Below are 26,643 nucleotides of genomic sequence, written 5' to 3'. Positions count from 1 at the left end.
TATAAATTAAAATGAATTGAAATTAGGGCCTTCCCTGGCGGTCCAGTGGTTAAGACTCTGTTCTCCCAATGCAGGGGGCGTAGTTCAATCCCTGGTCAGGGAACTAAGATCCCCCATGCCACACAGCATGGCCTAAAAAAAAAAATTAATTGAAATTAGATAAAAATTTTAAATTCAGTTCCTTAGTTGAATTAGCCACATTTCAAGTGCTCATTAGCCGTCTGTGGCTAATGGGTATCCTTTTGGACAGCACAGATAGAAATCATTTCCATTACCATGGAATGTTCTGTTGGACCAAGCAAGTTCTGGGGTAAGATGTCTGGGGTTCAACTTGCCAGCCCTAGCCTTTTTGAGTCTTAGTATCCCTTGACCTGGAGTGAAACAGTTCTCGGAGGACAGGGCAACGGATTAATGTGAAAACCAGCAGGGCTTCCGCAGTTTCCAGTAACCTCTCATCCTTGATATCAGTCCCCCACTTCAGCTGTCTTCCCCTGAACAGCTTGGAGCCAACCCTTGGTTCCAGAAAAAATCGTATAACCCCTTCGACCCTCTTTCCTCCCCTGCCTAGAACATGTTGTTCCTTCCTCCCTGCAACAGGTAAACAATCCATGTTTCTATTCTCTTTCCTGTTTCCTGCCATCCCCCCCATCTAGTTCATGGAATGTTTGATGATTGGTCGAGACCTCGTAAGACTACTTCAGAATGTTGCCAGGATACCAGAATTTGAACTGCTTTGGAAAGATATTATCCATAACCCTCAGGCCTTGAGTCCTCAGTTCACAGGTAAGCAAGGGTTGGGGCAGCCTGTCCTTGAGAGGTGGTGTCAAGAGGGCAGAGGTTGGTGGATAGGAGAGCGTTGGCAGTCAGATTGAGGAAGCTTGGGACTGGGCAGTCTCTGCCAAGCACAGCTGGGTGGAGGAACGGCAGGGCACACAGACAGTTCAGGTGTTTCCCTCCCAGACAGCCCCTACTTGGCAGGCTCCGGCTGTCATTTAAGAGAAAGTGAGACACAGAGCTGTGATCCTCCTCCTCCTGTCCCGGCAGCTCTTTGGCTCAAGAGGGGAGCTGATGACCGGTTTCCAGCTTCACTGAGTCTGTCAGGGGTGTCAGAGGTCAGCTTGTGAGACTGAGTCAGCAGAGGGGCTGGAATTTGTCCTGTAAGCGAAGGCTTCTCCCCAGGAGCAGTCATGCCTCTGAATTCCAAGGATCCAGCTTGGCCAAAATCCTCTTTGGGGGAGGAAAAGAGTCTCTGTGTGCCTCTGCCAGCAAGGCCCTTTACATTTCCCTTCCCCTTCCCAGGGTCCTCATGGTCTAAACAGTGACTGTGTAGCTTTGCCCACCCCGCGTCCACGCACGTGTGTGCGCTTACATGTGCACACATAACATTAGTGCAGTAGTCAGGAAAGGAGAAGAAAGCCCTGGTTTTACCTTATGTTGTACTGCTCTTATATTGAACGTGTATTGAGTTGTTTTGAGTGCCTACTGTGTGCTAGGCTCATGTATGTTAACTCATTTAATCCTCAGGACACCCCTGTAAGATGGATATTTTACTTTCCATGTTTACAGGTAAAGAAAATGAGGTTCAAGGAGATTAAGTAATTTGCCCAAGGCCACACAGCTAGTAAGTGTCAGAGGCAGGATTTGGATCCAGGTCTGTCTGACTCCAGAGCTCGTGCTTATGCCACAACCCACATTGATCCCAGGACCCAGTGATGGGACGGTCAGGAGCAGGAAGAGAGGCTAGGGCTCCCCGTATTTTTCCCTAACTTTCCCACATGTTGCCACCTGGAGTGAAGTGAGTAGGGGGCTCTGGATGGCCAGTAGAAGAAAAGAATGAATATATCTTGGTCCTGGGGATGGTGGTTGGTTGGAGCAGATCATTCAGGTGCTGGTTAGAACCCCAACTTCTACCTGTGCTCGACCTCTTGGTCATGTCTTAGAATTTCCCCATGAGCAAGACCACTGGCCATCAGTACCTGGCTCAGGTTGCCCACCTGCTTTCTATTCCTTCTGGTCCTCAGCCTTCTCTTTTCTCTTCCCTTGCACCCTTGGTTCAGGTATCCTACAGCTTCTTCAGTCAAGAACATCTCGAAAATTCCTAGCATGTCGTTTAACCCCAGACATGGAGACTAAGCTCCTCTTCATGACATCCCGGGTAAGCTAACCTACTGCAGCAGGAAGAGAAGCTGCAGGTGCTGGCCTAGGCTTCTTCCTTCAGCCTGTAGATGTCTTACGCTTGGTTACTGCCGGGTGGAGGGGTGGTCAAGTGTGTGATTGGGCATGGAGCTAAGAACTGGGGATACAGTGTTGAGCAAGGCTTACAATTCCAGTTCTTGTGAAGCTTTCAGTCTACCTAAAGCAGTCATTAAACCAATACTTGTATACAAATAATGTAATTTACAAGTGTGAAATGTGCTATGAAAGGGTAGAGTGAGAGTGCTCATTCTGGGAAATTAAACTCACGGTTCCTCTGGGTGAACCATGACCTCTCAGGAAGACAGCTACGGCCTTTTGGTTTCCAAACATGGCTGAATTATGGCAGCATTGCTTGAGGAGCATGTTAAAAATACATCTTCCTGGGCTTCCCTGGTGGCGCAGTGGTTGAGAGTCCGCCTGCCGATGCAGGGGACACGGGTTTGTGCCCCGGTCTGGGAAGATCCCACATGCTGCGGAGCGGCTGGGCCCGTGAGCCATGGCCGCTGAGCCTGCGCGTCCGGAGCCTGTGCTCCACAACGGGAGAGGCCACAGCATCGAGAGGCCCGTGTACTGCAAAAAAAAAAAAAAAAAATACACCTTCCTGGGTCTTACTCTCCCAGAGAATCTACTTGTGGAATCTGTATTTGTAACAGACTTTCCAGGCAGCAATCCCTCTGCAGCCAGTCTGGTGTTAGGGAACCACTGCTCTAGCCAACTTACGGTTTCCCAAGTCATACAGGAGAACTGTCTAGATGTGGGCTGTCGCATGTGGTAGCCACTAGCCACATGTTGCAATTTAAATTAGTTAAAATTAAATATAATTTAAAATTCAATACCTCAGTTGGAGTAGCTACATTTTAAGCGCTCAATAGCCACCATCTAGAAAGTTGTATTGCAGAAAGTTCTATTGGACGGTGTTGGTTTAGTGTTTTTTTGCTTTTTTTTTAACCTTTCTGCTCTCTATTTTGGTTGAATTGGGAATAGAAGAGGAAATCTAGATCTTTCCCCTTAGGGTTGCTATTTGTATCCACTTAGAGTCTGTTTAGGGGAAGGACTTGATGCAAGGTTTGGAGAGTCTGTATGCTTTGGATAATGATCCTGTTAGGTCATTCAGCCTCAGGAAGCTTTCAGTCAGTGCTGCGGAGACAACGTTTTTTTTTTTTAATCAAGGAAGATTTAAATCAGGATGTCTTCCCAAAGGCAGGGAGACTTGAGAGACAATACGAATTAATGAATAAGTTGTGGGAAGAAATTGAGGTCTAGGTCAAGCCTAGAGTTGAATGGTGCTCATTTCCCTCTGTCCAGAGACCCCACCCTCCCTTCCCAGTTTTCTTTCTAACGTCCTCTTTCCCCAGGTGCGGTTTGGTCAACAAAAGCGATACCAGGATTGGTTCCAGCGCCAGTACCTGTCTACCCCAGACAGTCAGTCTCTGCGCTGTGACCTCATTCGCTACATCTGTGGGGTTGTCCACCCTTCTAATGAAGTGCTGAGTTCAGATATCTTGCCCCGGTGGGCCATCATTGGCTGGCTTCTGACAACATGCACGGTGAGGGGCTGGGCATGGGGTGGAGGCTGTTGGGTGGTGAAGGGCCCCTCTTTCCGTGGTGTCTCACACTTCCATGCTTCTTCCTGCCCCTCTGGGCCACCCGACCGCTAAGGACCCTTCTTTCGCTCTCTTCTTCCTGAGTGTCTCAGCCTTTGCCCCGCCTCCCTTAGTGTCTCTAGAAGTTTACTTACACTTTTTATTTCCCATGTGGGTTTAGGGTTGAACAGGTTCATCTATACCTTTACTGCCAATCTCCAAGCCTGGGTTTCTGAGGCATCCCTGTCTTTCCTATCAGCTTCCAGAAACCACATGTGATTATTCCTCTGAATTGTTCCTGACTCAGATTCAGGTCTTGTGTTCCTTGGACCCTCACTTCCATGCCTTTTGGCATCAGCTCTGGATACTTCCCTTCTCCAAACATAGTGAATCCGCAGTGGAGCCATTTCCTTCCCAGCGTTTCCTCCCTGTGCCCGGGGTGGGAAACTTGTTCTCTGGCATCTAGCTGCCCTCTGACCTCTTCTGACAGAGTTCCCCCTCCCCCATCTGACTGGGTCCTTGGAATGTGCTGATTCAGATATAACAACAAGCTATGCCTAAGGGTCTTTCCTTCAGGAATGTGCCTGGGGAGCTCAGCACAGGCAGCTGCGGGGCTAGTCTGAGTGTCTCAGCTCAGGGGTGATCAGGGGACCGCCCCGCTAGGCCCAGCTGTTCTCCCTGTGGGATCAAGGATGTGTTCTACTGAATGCGTGAGAACCCAGGCCGTTGGTTGGTGAGACCACAGGGTACTCACACTCATATACAGATTTGGGTGCCTTCAACCCTGCGGGGGGTTCTACCCTGTCTCACTAGAAACTGAATTTCATGGATGGAGCAGTCATGTGGGCCCTGGAATCTGCCTTGGGCTTCTGAAGGAAAGGGAGCTGGTTGATGAAACTTGCCCTCTTTTTTCTTCTTTTTTTTCCAGTCAAACGTCGCTGCCTCTAATGCCAAGCTGGCTTTGTTTTACGACTGGCTGTTCTTTAGCCCAGACAAGGATAGCATTATGAACATAGGTATGTGACCAAGACCAGGCAGCAGCACTCCCCATCCCCCAAGCCCTGCTGCCTTGTCTCAGTGATAGCGGCCATAAATCTGAGGGCAGCGTGGTGTGGAGGCAGCTTATCTGGGAGCAGTTCCGTTGTTCCTCATCACTGCTCCCTTGACCTAAAAGGAAAATTGCTTTGATGAGGCTAAGCGATCATTCCACCCCGTTCGCCCCATAGCCTTAGGCTTGGGCTTGAGTGGGGAGGGCCCAGGCAGAGGAAGAGGCTGTGCTAGCTCCTGCTTCTCTTCTCCTACTACCTCCCTCCTCCAAGCTGAATGCTGGGGACAAGAAGGGAGACGAGGGCTATGAGCTGTTTTGGGGGTTGTCTGCTTTTGGGTCTGCTCAGCAGGACGAGGGGGGCGGGGATAGACATAGCTTTCTCTGGAGCCATTCATACATATTGATACCTCATTTTATGGAGCTGGAAATAGACTGTCTGATGTGGGGGGACCCTTTAATTCCACATTCTCCAGAGCCAGCCATCCTGGTCATGCATCACTCTATGAAGCCCCACCCAGCCATCACTGCCACACTCCTGGACTTCATGTGCCGTGTAAGTGCCATAGGCCTTTTTTTCTCCCCATGCTGCCTGAGCAGAGTTAAGTGTGTGTCCCTTCTAACCTTGTAGGTCAGTGCATAGGTCTTCCCAGTGCCCCTTGACTGTGGGAGCAGAAGTGGGTCATGGCCATGGGTCCTATCTCCCAAGTTAGTGAATGCTTCTTTTCCTCATTCCCACTGTCTCCAGTTGAATCTTTCCATGTCTCCACTGGGTTTCTCAGCTTCAAGGATGATGACTCAAGGTAAAATCTGGTCTCCTTGAGGAGCAGCTAGGTTGAGTAAGAGTTTCCCATTTTAGCAGCACAGGACAATCAGGAACATTCCAGTCCTTTCTGCAGCCATACTTCCCAGTGTCTCCTGATTAAAACCAAAGCAGCTTTTTAGATCTAGTTCAGCAGAACACTCTGGATGGAAAGTCCTGTGCTCATTCGCTCCTCCTCTTCTTCCCTTCCAGATCATTCCCAACTTCTATCCACCATTGGAGGGCCATGTGCGGCAGGGTGTCTTTTCCTCCCTCAATCACATTGTGGAGAAACGGGTCCTGGCGTAAGGACTTTATGTGTCTGTGGGGCAGGGAAATGGGTTGTTGTCTCATTTTTCACTAGGTCGGGCACATCCAGATACTGCTGTACCACTGCTGACCCTTTCCCTCAAGAGGTATAAAAAGTACTGGCTCCACCGCAGACTGCTAGGCATATGTCCTCTTGACTCTTAGAGGAATTTCTCTCTTGCAGAGGGCACCAAATGCCTTCCCTGTGCCCTGGTGACCCTTCCTAAGGATCTGAGTATGGCCCAATTGTTCCAGTTGGGCTTAAACCTATTTGCTTAACTCCATGTTGCGTTAGAAGTGAGGCGCTCTGATAATTGACCTTCATTCATGTTCCCCATTAGGCATTTGGCTCCCCTATTTGACAACCCTAAATTGGATAAGGAGCTGCGGGCCATGCTGAGGGAGAAGTTTCCTGAGTTCTGCAGTTCTCCCAGCCCACCTGTGGAAGGTACAGACCCATCCATTCCATCACCTGTTTCAAAAGAGGGATGGAGACATCCAGGGTGCTCAGACTAGAGCCCTTGTTTAGGATGTCATCCCTGTGTAGTGCTCTACCCTGTGACACTGTCCCATTCAATTTTTCTTTCCCTAGTTTTTTTTTTTTTCTTTTATTCATTTTTGTGTCATCTTCCTTGGTTCTCCCTCTCCATCTAATCTTATCTGCTTTTCACTAAGCTCTCTTGCTCTCTTAACTCCAATTTTTTTCTCTTACTAACCTCTCCTCAGTAGGTAGAAGGCCTTCATGGAATGTGTGTTTATCTCACTTAAGCTTTGCCCATCTCTTCTCTCTTCTCAGCCCCAGGTCCTGGCCTCTGATGAGAGGCTGTCATATTGGGTCTCCAATCTTGCTTCCAGTTCCAGACACACACACACACACACGCACACGCACACACACACACACACACACACACACACACACACACACACACACACTTCCTTTTCCGTTTTGGGGTAAGGGCTTAAGCCAAGCAGAGCTTCCCAACTTAGTTTTAAATTAAAGAGCACTTGGGACTGTACCTGGTCTTATCTACTCGCTGATCCTCAGCTGAGCATAGAGGAGGCAGGTTCTGTGCTGCTCTCATTCCTAGCAAAATCCCCACCAAAAGCCCTGGAGGGTTAAGGACAAGACGCCTGTCCTTCCAGAATTCATATTCCATTTAGGTCATGAACTCCTTTTCCTCCCGCTTGTCCTTTAGTCTCCCTTTCCCAGGAGCATGGGACAGAGGAGGCCATCAAATAATGCCTTGTCTTTCTTTACTCCCAAGTCAAAATTGAGGAGCCAGTTTCCATGGAGATGGACAACCACATGTCAGACAAGGATGAGAGTTGCTATGACAACGCAGAGGCAGCCTTTAGTGACGATGAGGAGGATCTCAACAGCAAAGGTGAGGCTGGCAGCAGAGGTAGTTCAGGCTTGTGTCAATCCCGAGAGGACTGGTTGGCAGGAGCAGCCTCTCTGCAGTCTCTCTGTCATCTTTGCCTCTGAGTTAGTTTTGTTAACAGAATTCCTGGATGAGACTCCAAGGTGCAGAACCCTGCACTTGGCACTGAAGCAGGAGGGTAAAAAGGAGAAGTGGTCCCTGCCCTCTCTTGCTTCCTGAGGCTAGAACACGCACACGCTCAGGGAAGTGCTTCAGGCACTCACAGCTCTGAGTGAACGGTGCACACGAGGCGCATGTCAGGAGGGCCAGACTGTTCAGGGGGCTGTCTCTGCTTCTCGTGTCTGGGCCAAGTGAATTCTTTCCTAAATCACTCTCTTCAGGAAAGAAGAGAGAGTTTCGCTTCCACCCAATCAAGGAGACAGTGGTGGAAGAGCCAGTCGATATCACCCCTTACCTTGACCAGCTGGATGAGTCCCTGAGGGACAAAGTGCTCCAGCTTCAGAAGGGGAGGTGGGTGCCCGCCCTGCTCTCAAACTCCGGAGGTCTAGCCCTGGGCTTCTACCTGGAGCTTAGTGGGGTGGCAGAGTGGTGGGTTTGGAGGGGATGTGGTAGGGGTGTGTGGAGAGGTGGTTGAAGCTGCCTGGGAGATGCCTTCTGCAGTTTTGGTTGGAGGGTGTGGGCTGGGAGGGGGCAGCCATGTTCCCCAGCATCCCAGGCTCTCACTCCAAGGTTCTGAGTAGAAGAGCCTCTGAGACCTGAAGCGCAGCACTATGGGGATTTCCCGTGTCTTTGGCCTCTGCCCAGAGAGCAGCAGATTCTGCCCTGAGGCCTCCTCAGCCACAGCCTGATTCCCACAGAGCTCCTTTGTTTTCTCTGTGCACGGGAGTGTGCTTGAGCACGCTGTTCTGGGTGTGTGTCCTGCCCTCTGCTATCATTTACGTCCCTGAGATTTCCTCTCCCTTCTGCACTGCAGTGATACAGAAGCCCAGTGTGAGGTCATGCAGGAAATCGTGGACCAGGTCCTGGAGGTGAGGAGGAACCCACCCCCTAAGGGAGGAAGCAGCCTAGCCTGCCCAGCTTAAAGCCCCACAGGCATCTGACTGCCTCCTTCCCCTACTCTAGATGGGTCCCCCTCGGATGGGGGAGGGGCCGGCTGATCCTGGAGGGAGAAGCCGATGAGTTCAGAGGCTCTGGGTAGTGGGGGCAGTGAGGCTTGGGCCTGGGTGGTGATAGTCCCTCCTTGTCTTACCACCCAGGAAGACTTTGACTCGGAGCAGCTGTCTGTCCTCGCTTCCTGCCTACAGGAGCTCTTCAAGGGCCACTTTCGAGGGGAGGTGCTGCCCGAGGAGATCACTGAGGAGTAAGGCTCATCTTTCCTGACTACTCCCCCACCCCACCCCCACCCCTCGGCCTCAGGGAGCTAGAAGGATGACCCAAGTCCTAGAGGCACCTTGCTGAGGACTTGGGAAAAATCATCTCTTCACTTTTTATTCTCACACATACTGATTCATTTAAACGAGGATTTATTTTTTGCCTGCCAAACAGCGAGCGTACTGGGCCAGTGCACTAGCACCCCTCCTGTGCGTCCTGCCCCTGCTGCTGCACCTAGCAGCCCCAGCCTTTGCTGCTTCGGTGGGATTGGACCCGTGCCTGGAACCGCCCTGAAGGGCAAGAATCTCACTTGCAATGACAACAACTAGATTTTGGCTCAGTGTTAGGAACCTGATTTCTCTGTAAGCAAGCCTCCGGGGCAGTGGGAAGTTTAACGTTGGTTAGGAAAGGAGCAGGCTGGCATCTAGCCTCAAGCTCGTTGTCCATAATACCTGCCTGCAAGCCACCCTTCCTCCCCTCACATGGACTCTCATATATCACCCTTCTCTTGTAGGTCCCTGGAGGAATCTGTGGGGAAGCCTCTCTACCTAATATTTAGGTAAGCCTCTCTACCTCATGTTTAGGTCCAGCTGTAGGAGATGCTGCTCTGCCATCCATCCTCCCTATCAGCACACTTATGCTTCTGTCCTGGGGTAATGGGGCTCCCTCTCCAGGAGGAGGGGTATGCAGTGGGCACAGACAGCCATGGCCCCTGAAGTGCCACAGGAGAGTCTCCCCTAGGTAAAGCTGTCCTCTGTACTCCCATCTCCCACTCCAGGAACCTATGCCAGATGCAGGAAGACAACAGCAGCTTCTCTCTGCTTCTGGACCTTCTCTCTGAGCTGTATCAGAAGCAGCCCAAGATTGGCTACCACCTGCTTTACTACCTAAGGGCCAGGTGGGTGTGGTCCCCACGTTTAAGAAGGTGCCGGGAAGCATCCTGGAGAGCCTCTGTCCTACCATACCTGATTCCCCGTCCCCCTTTGCTGTCATCACCAGGGCCTTCTGTGTGTGTGTGTTAATAACAGCTTTAACGTGTATAATTCAGTGGTTTTTAGTATATTGACAAAGATGCACAACTGTTACTACTGTTTAATTTAGAACGTTGTCATCACCGCAAGAAGAAACCCCACACCCATTAGCAGTCATTTTCCCATTCTCCCTTTCACCCAGCCCATGCAACACTGATCTGCTTTTCTGTTTCTATAGATTTACTTATTCTGGATAGTTCATATAAATGGAATCATACAGTGTTTGATTTTTCATGACTGGCTTTTTTCACCTAGCCTAACGTTTTCAAGATTTATCCCTGTTGGTAGTGTGTATCCGTACTTCATTCCTTCTTATGGCTAAATAATCCACTGTATGGATATACCACAATTTATTTACCCATTCACTTGTTGACGGACATTTGGGTTGTTTCCACTTTTTTGTCTGTTGTGAATAGAGCTGCTGTGAACATTCATGTACAGCTTTTTGCATGGACAGATGTCTTCAATTTTCCTGAGTATATAGAATTTTTGAGTCCAATGGTAACTGTTTTTAAATTTGTGAGAAACTGCCAAACTGTTTTCCAAAGTGATGCGACCATTTTATGTTCCCACCAGCAGAGTGTGAGCGTTCTGATTTCTCCACATGCACCCCAACACTTGTTGGCTTTTGACTATAGCCAGCCTAATGGGTATGAAGTGGTATCTCATCACTGTTTTGATTTGCATTTCCCTGATGGCTAATGATGTTGAGTATCTTTTCATGCGCTTATTGGCCATTTGCATATTTTCTTTGGAAAAATTTCTGTTCGAATCTCTATTTTTTAATTGGGTATTTGTCTTTTTCTTGTGGATTTTTAAGAGTTCTTCAAATATTCTGGATACATGTCCCTTATCAGATGTATGGTTCGCAAATATTTTCTCCCATTCCGTGGGTTGTCTGTTCAGTTTCTTGATGGTATCCTTTGAAACAGAAAAGTTCTAAATGTTGATCAAGTCCACTTTATTTTTTCTTTTGTCACTTGTGCTTTACTCCTATGTGTTTTTCTAAGAGTTGTGTAGTTTCAGTTCTTACATTTAGGCCTGTGACCCATTTTGAGTTAAGTTTTTTGTATATTGTGTGAGGTAGGAGTCTCGGGGTCTCTGTGTGTTATTGCTCTCATTGCTCACAGCCCAAAGAGCAGGAGAGAAAGCTTTCTCTAACCTGACCTGAGCCCTGTCTCTCTCTTGTTCTTTACTGTCACCAGATAGTAGCTTCTTCACTAATTGTGGTTTGAGCCCTGTCTGGAACACTGGGGAAAGATGGGGAGAAAGAAGAGTGTCTCCTAATTCCCATAAGTCACCAAGTCCTTGGGGGGGGAGGCAGTGGGGGGGCCATGAGAGAGATTAGCCCAGGGCATCTTGGGCAGCAAAGGGATTCTAGAGTGAGGGTCTACTTAGGAGATGTTTGAGACTGTGGGCTGGGGTCAGGCTGCTAGTTGAGGCCCAACTGGTCTTGCAGCAAAGCCGCCGCAGGGAAGATGAACCTGTACGAGTCATTTGCCCAGGCCACCCAGCTGGGCGACCTGCACACCTGCTTAATGATGGACATGAAGGCCTGCCAGGAGGACGACGTGCGACTGCTGTGCCACCTCACACCCTCCATCTACACAGAGGTCAGCACCTCTATCTGTATCCACAGGGATGGGGCAGCAGTGCCGGCGGGCTCACGGGAGACTGCATTATCTCATGGCACACAACCCTGACCCTCCTCTCCCCATCCCTGCTGGCCTCGGTAGGCCTTTTCCTCCCACACCACAGCCGTCCCCTCCTTCTACCTCTCTTTATCAACTTGAAAAATCTCTAAAACCCCCAGAATTCTTGTTGTGTGAGTCGGGGTCTGGGCCTATACACTTGTCTCCTGTGCTTTGGCCCCATCCTCTGGACCCAGGACAGGGCCCCCGACCAGATCCGTGTTCACGTATCCAAAGCCCTCTTGCCGTCTGATGGCTCACCCTCCAATCTCTCTAATGGTTCTCAAAGACCAGGGCCTCTGTAGTGGAGACTCACCTTTCATTTCCCTGGTTCGCTAAGTCTCCTCTAGGAACTGGGACATAGGAGGAGGTATCAGCTCTTCCTCCTCTTGATGAAAGTTACCAGGAACAGGGAAATCAGGGCATAACAGGAGGAAGAGTGATGTCAGCCAAAAACTGGAGGGAGGAGGGATGCAGATGCCCAGCTCCCTCCCTGGTGAACTGGCCTCTCCAGAAGGGACCCTGCCTACCCCATACCCTGCACACTCCCCAAATATATACACTCTCTACACCTTCTCGTCTTTGGCAAGAGTTAGTATAGACTGGATTTCTTTGCTGCCAGAGATGCAAATGCTAATTCTGTCACCACTCCACAGAGAGCTAACTAACCACCATGTCCAGTCCCTTTCAGCTCTAGCTTTGTCTCTAGATGGCTCCTCATTCCTTTCCTTACACATGGCACGTGCACACACACACACACTGTGTGCACACACAGATTTAAAAACTTGGGTTCTTTAAGGATTAAATTCCCAGCTTCATAACTCTTGGATCTTTGTTTAGGGATTTATATTAGGACCCCATGTCTGGCTAGCCCAGCATCCCCTGAGCATGTGGTAGGGAGAGGCGATGAATTATGAGGTGAAAGCTGAGGCGTGCATTTTGGACTTATGCCCTACTTTCCCTCTTCTTCCTCCAGTTTCCAGATGAGACCTTGCGGAGTGGGGAGCTGCTGAACATGATTGTGGCTGTTATTGACTCAGCACAGGTGAACATAGAGCTGTCATCCCGAGAGGCCTGGGGAAACGGGGTTCTGCCTCCCCCTCAGCCTGCAGACAGGGAGCCTGTGTTCTCAGGCACCCTGCTCCTGGCTGCAGCTCTGTGCACCTTAGGCCCTGGGGGCTGGGAAGGAAAGCGGAGCCCCTGGGAGGCGAGCTGGGGCCATGCCAGTCCTGCTTGGAGTTCCCCTTATTGTCCACATTTTGGGGGCACTCCCGTTCTTCCGGGAAGCCGAGGGGATTGCATTTTTAAGCTCTCAGTCTGTCTTCCCCTTGGCTCAGAATGAAAATGGTCAGACCATCTCTATTTGACCTTTCTATCATGCATAGGTCCTTACGAGGCTGTAGCTTGGCCTGTGTCCCTTCTCAGGCCTCAACTGGGGTCCCGTTTCTGCTCCTTCTCTCTGCTCATTTGCCCCATTCATAGATGGGGAAGCGTAGCACTCAAGAGCCCTTCCTCCTTTGCTTTTTTCCTACCCGCACCTGTAATCCCGCCCCCCATGGCCCTTCCCTCAGCACAGGCTGGGATGGCTCAGAGGCCCAGACTACATCCAAGTAGAGAAGCTGCCTGTTCTCCCTCCGCCATCAGGACACAAGGGGTAGTTTTTCTTAACTATTTTTGCTCCGAATAGGCCTGTGTTTACCACTGAAGCCAGTTGCTCCTTTGCCAGTCCCCTTCATCCTTCAAAGCCCCTGGCATCCGTCATGTGCCATTTCCTCCCCATTCCTTTAAGACTAGGTTTTCACTTCCTCTGGTTTTTTCCCTGAATGAGCCCTCCTGCTTCTGCTTCCATACTAGCTTCCTGGCCTCTTTTAGAACCAAATGGGTTCTGCCTTCTTCCTCTTCTCCCCCTTAGCTCCAGGAGCTGGTCTGCCATGTGATGATGGGGAACCTGGTCATGTTTCGAAAAGACTCAGTCCTCAATATACTCAGTAAGTGAGCAAAGCCCTGAGGTGCCCAGGGAGAAGAGAGAGGGGTGGCAGCCCTGTGTATTTTCTAGTAACAGGAAAGCTGGTTCAGGGGCTGAGAATGAGATAGAATGTCATTCCACCCTGCCATGTGGCCTCAGGCAATGTCTGTCTGGATCTGTTTTTTGCTCTGTGAAAGTCCCTTGGTCCTCCAGCCTCAAGGCTGATGGGACTACAGAAGCTGTTGAGAAGGCTTTGGAACTATGCTTTGTGTGAAAGGGAAAGTTTCTGTAGTCTTAGGATCACTGTCTCCACCCCTATACCATCCCTGCCAGGGTTGCTGATAGTCAGTGGATTAGCCCTGTCTGTGTGTGTGTGTGTGTATGTGAGAGAGAGAGAGAGAGAGAGAGAGAGAGAGAGAAAGAGAGAGGGAGATTGAGAATATGAATGAGGGTATCTCTTCTCTGTCTCCTTAGTCCAGAGCCTGGACTGGGAAACCTTTGAGCAGTACTGTGCCTGGCAGCTCTTCCTGGCCCACAACATCCCCCTGGAGACCATAATCCCCATCCTGCAGCACCTCAAGTACAAAGGTGAGTCGGGTTGTGGGTGTGGAACACGGCAGGGAGAGGGCACTCCCAGTCCAGCTGCTGCAAGGCTTAGGCCTCTGAGCTCCTTTCTAGATGAGCCCAGACCCACCGTCCCCCTTCCCGCCAAAGTGCCAAGTGCGAAAAGGCAGGCTCCCTGTCAGTCACTTCTGCCCTTTAGGTGTATCCTGCAGGCCTCCTCTGAGCCAGGTGCTAGACTGGGGCTCAGGGCACTCGGGATTTTAGAGGAGTGGGTTAGGGGCCTGTTCTTCCTGGTTTCTTGCTGATTATCTTTGCTTTTTGCAGTGGCTGTTGGTTGGGGGATGGGAGAGGTGCCAGGATTTCTTCCTGGAATTTTGCATTCCTCTGAACAGCCCCTCCCCTCCCCCACAGAGCACCCAGAGGCCCTGTCCTGCCTACTGCTTCAGCTCCGAAGAGAGAAGTGAGTTCCACCCTCGGGGGCTCTTTAGTCCTCAATCTCAACATACCAAGAGATGCTGCCATATAAAGGGCTCCTGTCCTGCTCCTTTGGCCGTGTTTTTTCCTATTGTTGACATCTGCTTATTCTACCCTTCCCCCAAAGTGATTTACAAATAAGCAGCTCCCTTGGGATCTGGGCTTCCTCTCGACTTTCCCCCCCTGCCCACCAGGAGCTGCCCTCGGAGGTGGGGGCCGGACATCCCCGTTTCCTGCTGCCACAGCAGTTCTAATCCCCGGTGGCTCCTGCTCCCCTCCCCCGTGCTCCTGAGGCCACCACGTGGCTAATCCAAGAGGAGGAAGGGTCAGAGTAGGGGGGGTCAGACACCATCCCCTCGCTCAACCTGCGGAAAGCAGGGCCAGCTGGACCCCCGTGCTCCCTGCCAGGGGTGGGGCGGAGAGGACGAGAAGGCAGAGGCCCCTCCCTCCATCACAGGCACTTTTCCAAAAGCCCCAGATAATGGGGCCACAGCTGTATATCTTTTCCTTCCTACCTTCTTGCCTTCCTTCCACCTTTTCTCCTCTCTTGGCTGGGAGAGTAGACACGGTCCAGCGCTTCCTAAAGGAGGCGGGAAGGTTGGAGGGCTGCGTGGGGGCTGTGGCTTCCCGCCACCTCCCCTGTACCTTCCTCAGGCTAGACACCAGGGTGGCCCACCCACCCAGTGGGGCAGGGGTTGGGGAGCACGCACACACCACACACTTGTCCTCCTACCTGCCTGGCCCACTTCCTGACTGTCCTGGGCAAAGTGCGGGAGACTTAGTGGGCCTCCCTGCCGACACATGCACGCGCACACACGCACCTTCTACTGTCACAGAAGCTGAAGAGTCTCACTTCTTGTCTCCTGGCTTCCGCAGAGGATGAAACCAGGCATTCCTTGGCCCAAAGAGAAGGAGGAGAGGGATGTGAGAGTAGGAAGCTGCCGCAAGTTGGGGGTGGCGCAGGGATGGGGAGGCCGAGGTCTGGGGAGAAAGCCAGTGGGAGAGCTCCAGGGGCTCCTGTGGCCAGCTGTGTGAGCAGGGTGCCCTGCTCCCCTCGCCCCCAGGCCCAGCGAGGAGATGGTGAAGATGGTGCTGAGCCGGCCCTGCCACCCCGACGACCAGTTCACCACCAGCATCCTGAGGCACTGGTGCATGAAGCACGACGAGCTGCTGGCTGAGCACATCAAGTCCCTGCTCATCAAGAACAACAGCCTTCCGCGCAAGAGGCAGAGGTGGGACCCTCCATGCCAGGGCTGCCCGCTGTCCACAGGCCGACACCAGGGCCGTGCAGTTCGGTCCCTGCCTGGCTTGTGGGCGACATCTAGTGGTGTGAAGCTACCTGGCGTGCAGGACCACTGTGGCCCCTTCCCCTCCTTTCCTAGTGCCCTGTCTTTGGTCCCTGTTCCAGGCACACCTCCCTTACCCTGCCGGGCCCTCCCAGCCCTCCTATCCCCTTCTCCATATGGGCTGCCTCTGCCTTAAGGAGGGACCTCAGTGGGGGAGGGTGTCTCATTCTGGAGCCGTCACCCCAAGCTCAGACTCTGGCTCTTGTGACCTCCCTGCAGCCTGAGGAGTTCCAGCAGCAAGCTGGCCCAGCTGACTCTGGAGCAGATCCTAGAGCACTTGGACAACCTGCGTCTCAACCTGACCAACACCAAGCAGAACTGTATGCTTTCTGCCCTCTCCGAGCGCATGGCACTGCCCTGGCTCACACCATCCGTGCATCCGGGTGGGGCAGCTCTCAGACACCTCACTGTTCCTCCCTCCCTGTTCTCCCTCCCTCTAGTTTTCAGCCAGACCCCAATTCTGCAGGCTCTGCAGCACGTCCAGGCGAGCTGTGACGAAGCCCACAAGATGAAGTGAGGCTCCTTGCACTTTGGGCCTTGGAAAGTAGTGGGAGAAGCCCTGGGTGAGGGTGGCCTGCTGGGGACACAAACTTAGTGACCAGCAAGACCATGGAGTTGAGAACAAATGGAGACCCTGGCATGGGGTCAGAGAAAAGGATGGGAGGATGGCCATGGGGCCAGGACCCCCACCCTCTGAGAGCCTGTTCTCTCCCTTAGGTTCAGCGATCTCTTCTCCCTGGCCGAGGAATACGAGGACTCTTCCACCAAGCCACCCAAGAGCCGGCGAAAAGCAGCTCTGTCCAGCCCCCGAAGTCGAAAGAATGCCACACAGCCCCCCAATGCTGAGGAAGAGTCAGGCTCCAGCAGTGCCTCGGTGAGACCCCTGGCCGTGCAAGCCATGCACAGGAGGAAAAGGAGAGTTGGGGTGCAGGTAGAGTTGGGGCCAGCCGCTGCCCAGGCTAGTGATTCCCTCCCCTCCATCTCTTCCAGGAGGAAGAAGACACAAAACCAAAGCCCACCAAGCGGAAACGGAAGGGGTCCTCTGCAGTGGGGTCTGACAGTGACTGAGGCCCTGTGTTCCCCATTCCACCCCCAGTTGGACTGCCCTCCCCTCCTTGGTGAATCAGAGGTTAATAGGGGCTGGGGAGGTCGTAGGGGCAACACCCTGTCCCCATCCCAGAGCTCACCCTGGGAGAAGGACGAGCTGCCTCCTTCAGCGCAGCCTGAGAAGCTGCCGTGCAGCCCTCCAGTCCCTCCTCCCTCCTCTCTGGGGCCTCCAGCCGCATCACACTGCTGCTCCCACTGATACTGGGGTTCCCACTGAAACCAGAGGCTGTACAAAACCTGGACTGTGGTGGAAGTCTTCAGCCTCCTGCCCCCTCCCCCAGCTTCCCCCAAAAGTGTTTCAGTAGAGAAGAGAAATGGCAGAGGGGCAGCTGGCCAGAGAGGCTAGGATGAGAGTGAAAACTGTGTGGGTGCCCCTTCCAACTTCCCCCTTCAGGTCTTGATTTGCTCTGAACAGGCATTATATAGTTGCCCTCCATACGCCAGTATGAAGTGGGCATTTAATCTGTGACATGGTCAAGTCGCCTTTTCCTCTCCATGGGCCAGATGCCACAAGTGTTTGGGAAGGAACCTGAGAGGGAGGCCACAGCCCCACCTGGAGGCTTGTGCTGGCCTGAAGCTGGCACCTCAAGTCGGGCCAGAGCCCAGGGAGTCCCAGAGACATGTTCCACAGAACTCTCAAATGGTCACATTTCCTTGGTTCTGTCTTTGTTTTCTTTCTTTTTTTTGGCAGAGATAATCGCATTTTAAAAGTTGTTTTTAAATGACAATAAAACAAGCCAGAACCTCTTTTGTGCCGGAGTTGCTGCCCCCACTTACCCTGTGCCCGTACAGGTGGTCTTGATTTAATGGGCACCCCCCCCTTCACAGCTTCCCCTTCTCTCTTCCTGCCCACCTCCTTCTATGTCTGGAGCAGAAGGCTTGGCTTTACTGCCCCAACCTTTTTGCTTCTCTGCCCCCATCCTGGCTGCCACTGGCTGTGCAGGCCAGGCGCTGACCTGGCCAGGCAGAAACTGATGCTGGCACCAGCTCCCAAAAGGCTGTTTGTCTTTACCCATCTCTCAAGAAACCAGAGGCTTCCAAAAGCCGGTATTTGTCATACTCTGTGCTTACCAACTACTGGAGGATTAAATGCTTGGGGGTGAGGGAGAGAGTTCAGATACCTGGGAAAAAGAACTCTCTTCCACAGTCTGGCCACTTGCCCATCCATGTGTACCAGCAGAAAAGAGCTCCTTGCTTTTGTTCCCCTGCTGTCCTGGGAGGTTGTGAAGGGCAGGCTGAGGAGAGAGGAGTGAAGTTGGGCCACTGCAGACAGCTCCTCCTGTTCAGCCTGCAAATTTGTCTTTTACAGAATCCAGGTTCTCCCTTCCCTCAAAGCTGCTACTCCTTCCTTTGAACGTTTCAACTCCCGGAGGCCTTTTTTCCTTCCTCGCTCGTTCCCCAGTTTTCTCTGCCGCAATTAAAACTAGGATGGAAAGCATTAGCTGGCTGGCCCCAGTTATTGTACCTTTGCCCAAGGGGAGGGGCTTCCGCCGTGGCCCCTCCAGAAATCTGGCTGTCTGGGCCTCCACCTTTCCCCTACTTCACTCTCGGCTCCCACCCCGCTGGGGTTGCTGCTGCTCCTGGCGGCTGGAGGGAGGGCATAGCTCCGGCTTTCGTGCGGGGACTTGGAGCACCATGTGGGCAAGGGGCCGAGTTCTTCAGTCTCTTTTGGGAGAGCAGTGCCACCCTCCTGTCACGGGTGAAAACGTGAAGAAAGGGAAAGATGGACTTGGATCCTAGTGCCCTGGCTCTCTGGCCGGGGGTCCAAAGTCCAGCCAGATGTCTAGACCTCCCTTGAGGAGAAAACCTAAAACGGCCCCGATCCTGGGATAAAGAGAAGGCGTGAGCACCGCCCAGGACCTGGTAGGGTGCGGGCTGCGAGTCGTCCGGGAGGGAGCGCGCCTAGGGCGGAGCGTAGCTGTGGGGAGGGCCGGGCGTGCGGGGCCGCCCCCCACTAGTACTCCTCCCGGGCCTCTGCTCTCCGCCCGTGGGGAGGGAGGTGGGGGGCTGGGTGGCAAGAGGCGTGTGCCAGCGCGCGCGCTCCCGGGAAGGAGAGATCTAAGCACTAGAACCAGCGGCCCCAGGTTTTCAGAAGGGAGTATCTGGGCAGTCTGCGAGCGGCTGGCGCCAGACGGGGCCGAGTCGAGGAAGCGGGCACGATGGCCGCCCTCCTGCTGCTACCCCTGCTGCTGCTGCTGCCGCTGCTGCTGCTGAAGCTGCGCCTATGGCCGCAGTTGCGCTGGCTCGCGGCAGACTTGGCCTTCTCGGTGCGCGCCCTACGCTGCAAACGGGCCCTTCGAGCGCGCGCCCTGGCCGCGGCTGCCGCAGACCCGGAAGGTCCAGAGGGGGGCTGCAGCCTGGCCTGGCGCCTCGCGCAGCTGGCCCGGCAGCGCCCCGCGCACACCTTTCTCATTCACGGCGCGCAACGCTTTAGCTACGCGGAGGCCGAGCGCCAGAGCAACCGGGCTGCGCGCGCCTTCCTGCGCGCGCGAGGCTGGGACGGGGGGCCCGGCGGCGGCGACAGCGGCGCGGGGGGCGCCGGGGAAGGCGAGCGGGCGGTGCACGGCGTACGAGACGCGGCGGCCGGAAGCGGAGCTGCGCGGCCCGTGCGGGAAGGGGATGGCGCGGCCCCTCTGGCACCTGGGGCCATCGTGGCGCTGTTGCTCCCCGCCTGCCCAGAGTTCCTGTGGCTCTGGTTCGGGCTGGCCAAGGCCGGCCTGCGTGTGGCCTTTGTGCCCACCGCTCTGCGCCGGGGTCCCCTACTGCACTGTCTCCGCAGCTGCGGCGCCCGCGCGCTCGTGCTGGCGCCAGGTAAGGCTGGAGCGCTCGACCGACGGGGGCGGGGCCAGCCACAGAAAGGGGCGTGTCGGAGGGGCGCAAAGAAGGAGTGGGCTGGGAAGGAGGCCAGGGGTTCGGAAAGGGTGAGGAGACGGGTCTCTGGGTTCGCGAAGGGATAAAGCTGGGTCACTGGTTTCCCAAGGATTTCCGAAGACTTGGTTGGGCTCCAGGTCCCAGACCCATGATGGCGCGTCCGTACCGTACTCTTCAGCCTCACTCGGGAGCTCTGCGAGGTGGGGGTGGGGGAACAAATGGGGTAAAGTGTGGGGAAGTCTTCTGGGTAGCGGTAGAGCTGTGGAGCTATGCTTTCCCGCCCCATCCAGAGTTCCTGGAGTCCCTGGAGCCTGACCTGCCAGCCCTGAGAGCCATGGGGCTCCACCTGTGGGCTGCAGGCTCTGAAACCCATCCTGCTGGAATCACCGATTTTCTGGCTGAGGCCTCCGCTGAAGTGGATGGGCCAGTGCCCGGGTACCTGTCTGCCCCCCAGAACATAATGGACACGTGCCTGTATATCTTCACCTCTGGCACCACAGGTGAGGGCTGGACACGATATTTACCTCCAAGAAACTGAAGACAAGGAAGGCAGGGGCCTGGGAACAGGAACTGTGACCTCCTCAGCTCGTAGTCCACTTCTCCAAAGCCCCCAGAGAGGAGGCTGATCCCAGTGGCCATATTTTCTGTCTCGCCAACTCTCCCACCCCTCTTCATTTCCCCACCTCTCCGAACTTACCACATTTCTAGGACGGCCTGGCCTGCCTTCTTCTTAGTTTCAGCCTTGTCTCTGCCACTTTCTGTGGGAAACCCAACAGGGCCAAAGCGGGAGACAAGGCTTGGAGCTCAGACCCTTCCCCTGATCTCCCCCTCCCCCCAGGCCTCCCCAAGGCTGCTCGGATCAGTCATCTGAAGGTCCTGCAATGCCAAGGATTCTACCAGCTGTGCGGTGCCCACCAGGAGGATGTGATCTACCTTGCCCTCCCACTCTACCACATGTCTGGCTCCCTGTTGGGCATCGTGGGATGCTTGGGCATTGGTCAGTCTCCCCCACCCCAACCCCCCATTCAGCCCTCCGGCAGATGTTTATGCCAGCAAACATTTATTAAGTACCTACTGTGGTGTGCTCACCTGGGGATGCTTCCTCAGTCCTTCAGGGTAGAGAATCCAGAGGAAGGAGGCAGGGCCTCCTCTCCAGGAGCTCCTGGTTCAATGCAGAAGCGTCACTTGCATAGACCTACAGGCTGAGCAACTAGGGCGGCCATGCAGTTCACAGAACTCCAGGCGCCAGGGGAGGGGAGGGCTGTGAGTGTCAGCCCAGGAAGAGGCAAATGGAGAAGAGGGTTGTGGCTTGGGGGCAGGGTTCAGACGATGGACTGCTTGGGGATGGGAAGTAGGGAGAGGGCATTAACGGTGGGAAAGGATGAGGGCCAACTTGGCCTTTGGAAAGCGTGAATGTCACAGCCAGGCCTTTCCGGGGAACTACAGTACAGTGAAGGCTGATGCCTGAGAAGGAGGGGGTCAGGACTCCTCACGTGACCCCCCACCCCCCAGCTCTTAACCTCACCTCCTTCCTTCCTCCTCACCCTCTCTGATTCTGGCAGGGGCCACAGTGGTGCTGAAGTCCAAGTTCTCAGCTGGTCAGTTCTGGGAGGACTGCCAGCAGCACGGGGTGACGGTGTTCCAGTACATCGGGGAATTATGCCGATACCTTGTGAACCAGCCGCCGGTGCGTGGGCACAGATCCTGGGCAGAGCCATGAAGGCAGGGAGATGGGCAGTTGGCAGGGGACACTGAAACGGTTGTCTGGGAGTTGGAGGGAGAGGAAGCAAGAAGAAAATGGAAAGGGAGGGTAAGGAGCCTGGGCTGGTAGGATTCTGGTGCTTAGGGCACCTCAAGGAGGTCACGGTGGAAGTGGTGCAAGGAGAGTGGGAGACAGGGCTGCACCTGGGGGAGCTGGCATCTTGGTGTTGAAGCTCCTGCCCCTCCCCCCACTTGTCTCAGAGCAAGGCAGAACATGGACATAAGGTCCGGCTGGTGGTGGGCAGCGGGCTGCGACCAGACACCTGGGAGCGCTTTGTGAGGCGCTTCGGGCCCCTGCAGGTGCTGGAGACGTATGGACTGACAGAGGGCAACGTGGCCACTTTCAACTACACAGGACAGCGGGGTGCTGTGGGGCGCGCCTCCTGGCTTTACAAGGTGAGTTACAGGAGGAAACTGGAGAACCTGTGGAACGTCGGGGGGCTGCTGGGGAGGGGGCTCGTGCAACTGAAATGACCCAGTGCCTGGGTCTCCCTTCCCCCAGCATGTCTTCCCCTTCTCTTTGATTCGCTATGATGTCACCACAGGGGAGCCGATTCGGAACACCCAGGGGCTCTGTGTGGCCACATCTCCAGGTTTGTGTCCAGGCGGGGTGGGTAGGGGTGGTGGAGCTGGCTGGCAGAGGAGGATTGGACTTGGAGAGTGTGGTGGGCGGCGGCCCCCTGACCCCAGTGACTCTACCAGGTGAGCCAGGGCTGCTGGTGGCCCCCGTGAACCAGCAGTCACCATTCCTGGGCTATGCTGGGGGGCCAGAGCTGGCCCGGGGAAAGCTGCTGAAGGATGTCTTCCAGCCTGGGGATGTTTTCTTCAACACTGGGGACCTGTTGGTCTGCGACGACCAAGGCTTTCTTCGCTTCCATGATCGTACTGGAGACACCTTCAGGTATCTGCCCCTAACTCTCTGATTTCTCTCCTGGGCATCCCATCTCTGTGACCCAAACCCTCTAAACCTCCACTCCCTAATCTGCCCCAACCCAGCTTCCCACCTAAGCTCTCATCTCCAGCCTCCTAAACACGTCTTCCCCAAGACCTTCTGGCACCTCGCCCTCATCCCTGACCTCTTTCTCTCCCCACCAATCTCATTAGGCCCTGACCCCTGACTCCCAGTTTCCAATTTCTGCTCTCTGGCAGGTGGAAGGGGGAGAATGTGGCCACGACCGAGGTGGCTGAGGCCTTGGAGGCCCTGGATTTTCTTCAGGAGGTGAACGTCTACGGAGTCACTGTGCCAGGTGCCCAGCCATGGGGCGGCGGGGACCCGGCCCACCACCCTGAAGTGGTATTACTTGGGCGCAGGGAGCATGAGGCCTCGTGGTGATCAGCTACCACGGCTGACCCTGCCCCCCACGCCCACCAGGGCACGAAGGCAGGGCTGGGATGGCAGCCCTGGTTCTGCGTCCCCCCCACTCTTTGGACCTTGTGCAGCTCTACGTCCGTGTTTCCGAGAACTTGCCACCTTATGCCCGGCCTCGATTCCTAAGGCTTCAGGTAACCAGCCACTCCTGCCCTGACCCTTTACCTCACCCCGTATATCTGCAGCAGTCAGTGGCTCCCAAACCCCACAAAGGGACCCCCACGTAATACATTCTGTGAAGAGAAAGAACAGTTCCTTCCCAGACACATGCTTTTCACCCCCTCCATCCTCCAGGCCTGGCCCCTTCTCTTCCCTGTCACCCCCTCCCCTAAACCCTGACCTCATTCCCCCCTTCCCCCAGACCTGCCCCTTAACGAAACTCAGGCGATTTCCCTGAGCCACTGGGGCAGAATACCCCTTCCTTCAGCCCCCTTTGACCCCTCCCCCTCCCCAGGAGTCACTGGCCACCACAGAGACCTTCAAGCAGCAGAAGGTTCGGATGGCAAAGGAGGGCTTTGACCCAAGCGCACTGTCCGACCCCCTCTACATTCTGGACCAGGCTGGGGGCGCCTACCTGCCCCTCACACCTGCCCGGTACAGTGCCCTCCTGGCCGGGGACCTTCGCATCTGAGAGCCTCCACACCAGTGTGCCTGAGGGAGGGACTTTGTGGGGTGGGGTTATTGCAGATGTATCAGCCGCCGTCAGGGATCTCTTCTATACCAGGTTTGTAATCTTTATTTTGTAATAAATGTGGCCAGAGCCCATCTGGCTCTGTCTTTCTCATCTACAATATTCGCTTCCCTGTCTGTCTGTGGAACTGCTTTTCCCGCAGACATTTTCACACGCCCGGAGCCACAGGCGCTCCTGCCCTGACCATGTGGCCTGAGCTCAGTGTCTGGACCTCAGTGTTTTTCCTCTCAGGTGACCCCGTGTGATCCTTGTCCTTGGAAAACCCCTGATGACTGATGTCTGTCTGTGCTTGTGGATATCCTGTCCCAGTTTCACTCCCTGAGTGCAGGGCCCCCACTGCTCTCTCTGGGGAGCCAGAGGACCCAAGGGATTGGTTCAAATGGCCGAAGTGGACAGAGGCACAAATGCTCCCCCTGTGGACAGCCAAAACATCTCCACAGACTCACGTGTGGTTGGGGCCTGGGGAAGGGTCTCAACCGGGCAAAACAGAGGTTTGATTTTGGGTTAAAGGAACCTCCCTCTCCCCTCACTGGCTGGCTTTGATAAGCCAGCCAGTGAGGGGGAAGGGTGCGGCCACTCAGCCCCCAACTCAAATGTTCCCTATTTTACCCACTCTTAGTTCTATATTCCCAGAAGTAGCAGCCCAGGGTGGGGCCCCTCAGGTTCTGGGGAGACTCTGACTGAGGCCCGTCTTGGAGCAGGGCTCAGAGTGCATGTATGCACGTGGTGGCAGAGGGATGGGGGAATCAAAAGGGAAAAGTCCTGTCCTTGGCCCCTAAATGAGGCGGCAAAAAAGTTAGTCAGGGGCTTCCCTGGTGGCGCAGTGGTTGAGAGTCTGCCTGCCGATGCAGGGGACGCGGGTTCATGCCCTGGTCCGGGAGGATCCCACATGCTGCGGAGCGGTTGGGCCCGTGAGCCATGGCCACTGGGCCTGCGCGTCCGCAAAAAAAAAAAAAAAAGTTAATCATCAGGGAGTTCCCTGGTGGTCTAGTGGTTAGGATTTGCGCTTTCACTGCTGTGGCCTGGGTTCATTCCCTGGTTGGGGAACTGAGATCCCGAAAGCTGTGTGGCCAAAAAGAAAAAGAAAAAAATTTTTTAAATAAATAAATAAAACTATGATTCAAGATAGATTAAAAAAAAAAAAGTTAATCATCTAAAAGCTTGCAATGCTGAAACTGCTGCTTGTCTTAGAACTAAAACCCCCTCCCCCTGTTTTAAGCTGTGGGTCCTCAAAAAATTCTACTACGTTCCCTTGGGTTATCTTTCCCCTTCCAACCCCTCTCCCCAACCTGAGAGGTCTGGGAACGTACCCCATCACCAATTTTGGGTCCTTATGGCTAACCCTTCTGTTCCAAAACATACACTTTGTCCCACCCTCCACCAACAAACCCAGTTCAGCGTCACCAACAGACTAGAGGCACACACAATCCCTGTTTCATTTGGTCGAAATCTGTGCTGTACAATATGGTAGCCGCCAGCTGCATGTGCCCAGTGAGCACTTGAAATGTGGCTGGTCTGCAGCAAGATGTGCCGTGAGTGTGAAATGCACACCGGGTTTTAAAGACTTAGCATCAAAAATAAAATAAATTTCAGGGAATTCCCTGGCGATCCAGTGGTTAGGACTCGGCACTTTCACTGCTGGGGCCCAGGTTCTCAATCCCTGGTTGGGGAACTAAGTTCCCGCAAGCCACTCAGCCAAAAAATAAAAGAAAAAATATCTCATTAATAATTGTTTATATTGCTTACATGTTGAAATACTATTTTGGACGTATTGGGTTAAATTAAATATATTAAGATGAATATACTTTTGTAAATTTGGCTACTAGAAAATGCAGAATTACATATCAGCCACGTTATATTTCTACTGAAAAGCGCTGGCCTAAGTCCTGTCCCCACGTCTCCCTCTGCAAACACACAAATACTGAGTGTAATATGTCAGCTGTCCCTGTTTGATGCCTGCTTTTGTGCAGCTGCACTTTAGCAAGGGCAGTGAGAGGAGGGGCTTCTGTTCCAATAGGCCAATCCAGGTGGCTGGGCCTGGCACGCTGCCCTCCAGAGTCGTAGCTCTTTGAACCAGCTTTGTCACAGAGGCTATATAACTAGTGCTAGAAATTGAGAGCTGCAAGAACACACAGTCTGGATCCAAAAGAATTAGGTTTTCCGTTTACCACAATTAAAGTAAAATGCACTTTAAAAGAATTGTTTTCCTACCCCACCCAAAAAAAATCCAGTGAAATAAAATAAAATGGAATTATGAGAAATTTGCCAAGATCAAATAGGTTGGACCTCAGGTGGTGAGTTCCCTTTCTGAGGAGTCTTGTCCCTGAGACTCTGGACGCTGGAGTGGGAGGGTGGTGGAATCAGAGAACTGTCTCACCCCATCCTCAGACCAAGGCAATGGTCTCAGCTTTGCGTCTGTGGATTCCCCGGGCTACTTAGGCCACGTGTCCTTGACAAATACCGGGCACTGTATTTTACCAGTGTAAAAAGGCACTGACGTAGGCAAACCACGCTGTCTTTTTACAGCCCGTGGCTAAGAATAGTTTTTATATTTTTACATGGCTGAAGAAATCAAAAGAAGACTTATTTCATGACATGTATGGGATTCAGACTTCAGAGTCCATGAGTAGTTCTATTGGAACAGGCCACGGGCATTCCTTTACATACTGTCTATGGCTGCTTCTGTACTACAGAAACAGAGTTGAGTAGTTGTGACAGAGACCATATGGCCTGAAAAGCATAAACTATTTACCATGTGGCCCTTGACAGAAAGACTGCCCACGCCTGTTCTAGGGCCTCATCCCTACCCCGCCGCCGGGCTGCAGTTTTCCCCGCGCGCAGGGACAGGGAGTGTCAGGAGGAGCCCCCCCGGGCGATGCTTGGTGACCGCTCCCAGTAGGGCTTGGCAGAAAGCTCCCAGGACGGGGTGCTGCCTGAACCGATTATGTGGGGAAAGGCAGTAACGCGCCCCTAGTCCTGCTCATTCCCGAGCGCCCACGCGCTGGCAGGCTCCAGGTGGCGGCTAAGCACACTTGCGGAAACCTAAGCTGGGCCGCAAGCAGAGATTGGCGCCGGCTGACTCGC

General features: G+C 53.7%; 2 protein-coding genes across 7 annotated transcripts in view; both read left to right on the top strand.

Annotated features, from left to right (window-relative positions):
- INTS3 (integrator complex subunit 3) overlaps window positions 1–18,308 on the top strand; it is a 39,732-nt gene extending 21,424 nt beyond the window's left edge. For 3 of the 5 annotated variants that reach the window (XM_060138182.1, XM_060138198.1, XM_060138205.1), the window contains 22 exons: window positions 654–783; window positions 2,058–2,155; window positions 3,552–3,743; window positions 4,708–4,795; window positions 5,301–5,380; window positions 5,840–5,931; window positions 6,277–6,383; window positions 7,201–7,320; window positions 7,698–7,827; window positions 8,291–8,345; window positions 8,574–8,677; window positions 9,203–9,247; window positions 9,467–9,586; window positions 11,179–11,332; window positions 12,387–12,455; window positions 13,323–13,398; window positions 13,851–13,964; window positions 14,352–14,400; window positions 15,479–15,646; window positions 15,980–16,273; window positions 16,478–16,634; window positions 16,751–17,614. In XM_060138182.1, the coding sequence (XP_059994165.1) occupies window positions 654–783; window positions 2,058–2,155; window positions 3,552–3,743; window positions 4,708–4,795; window positions 5,301–5,380; window positions 5,840–5,931; window positions 6,277–6,383; window positions 7,201–7,320; window positions 7,698–7,827; window positions 8,291–8,345; window positions 8,574–8,677; window positions 9,203–9,247; window positions 9,467–9,586; window positions 11,179–11,332; window positions 12,387–12,455; window positions 13,323–13,398; window positions 13,851–13,964; window positions 14,352–14,400; window positions 15,479–15,646; window positions 15,980–16,273; window positions 16,478–16,634; window positions 16,751–16,828 (2,520 nt within the window). In that variant the 3' untranslated portion in view covers window positions 16,829–17,614. Of the gene's footprint in view, window positions 1–653; window positions 784–2,057; window positions 2,156–3,551; window positions 3,744–4,707; window positions 4,796–5,300; window positions 5,381–5,839; window positions 5,932–6,276; window positions 6,384–7,200; window positions 7,321–7,697; window positions 7,828–8,290; window positions 8,346–8,573; window positions 8,678–9,202; window positions 9,248–9,466; window positions 9,587–11,178; window positions 11,333–12,386; window positions 12,456–13,322; window positions 13,399–13,850; window positions 13,965–14,351; window positions 14,401–15,478; window positions 15,647–15,979; window positions 16,274–16,477; window positions 16,635–16,750; window positions 17,615–18,176 lie in introns of those variants that run through there. The other 2 variants (XR_009538514.1, XM_060138192.1) reach the window with 2 other exon arrangements.
- A 507-nt stretch (window positions 18,309–18,815) lies between these two features.
- On the top strand, window positions 18,816–23,625 carry SLC27A3 (solute carrier family 27 member 3). Of its 2 annotated transcripts, none has more exons than XM_060138226.1 (10): window positions 18,816–19,678; window positions 20,029–20,238; window positions 20,577–20,735; window positions 21,301–21,425; window positions 21,701–21,895; window positions 22,002–22,092; window positions 22,202–22,400; window positions 22,649–22,746; window positions 22,940–23,002; window positions 23,323–23,531. In XM_060138226.1, the coding sequence occupies exons 1-10, from the start codon at window positions 19,027–19,029 to the stop codon at window positions 23,385–23,387; spliced, it is 1,857 nt and encodes a 618-aa protein (XP_059994209.1). In that variant the 5' UTR covers window positions 18,816–19,026; the 3' UTR covers window positions 23,388–23,531. The 2 variants fall into 2 exon arrangements, with proteins under 2 accessions (XP_059994209.1, XP_059994201.1); XM_060138218.1 differs by having other exon boundaries at window positions 18,824–19,678; window positions 22,872–23,002; window positions 23,323–23,625.
- The last annotated feature ends 3,018 nt before the right edge of the window (window positions 23,626–26,643 follow it).

Source organism: Lagenorhynchus albirostris, chromosome 2, assembly GCF_949774975.1.
Source record: "Lagenorhynchus albirostris chromosome 2, mLagAlb1.1, whole genome shotgun sequence".
Lineage (NCBI taxonomy): Eukaryota > Metazoa > Chordata > Mammalia > Artiodactyla > Delphinidae > Lagenorhynchus > Lagenorhynchus albirostris.
Note: the sequence above shows the minus strand (reverse complement) of the source record. Positions and strands in the feature narration are given on the sequence as shown.

What these genes read in the sequence shown, in the direction of transcription:
- SLC27A3 (XM_060138218.1), top strand. Translation starts at nt 19,027, where the DNA reads ATGGCCGCCCTCCTGCTGCTACCCCTGCTGCTGCTGCTGCCGCTGCTG. An exon ending in CGTGGGATGCTTGGGCATTG is followed by an intron (nt 20,736 to 21,300) that starts GTCAGTCTCCCC and finishes TGATTCTGGCAG; the next exon opens with GGGCCACAGTGGTGCTGAAG. An exon ending in ACCTTGTGAACCAGCCGCCG is followed by an intron (nt 21,426 to 21,700) that starts GTGCGTGGGCAC and finishes CACTTGTCTCAG; the next exon opens with AGCAAGGCAGAACATGGACA.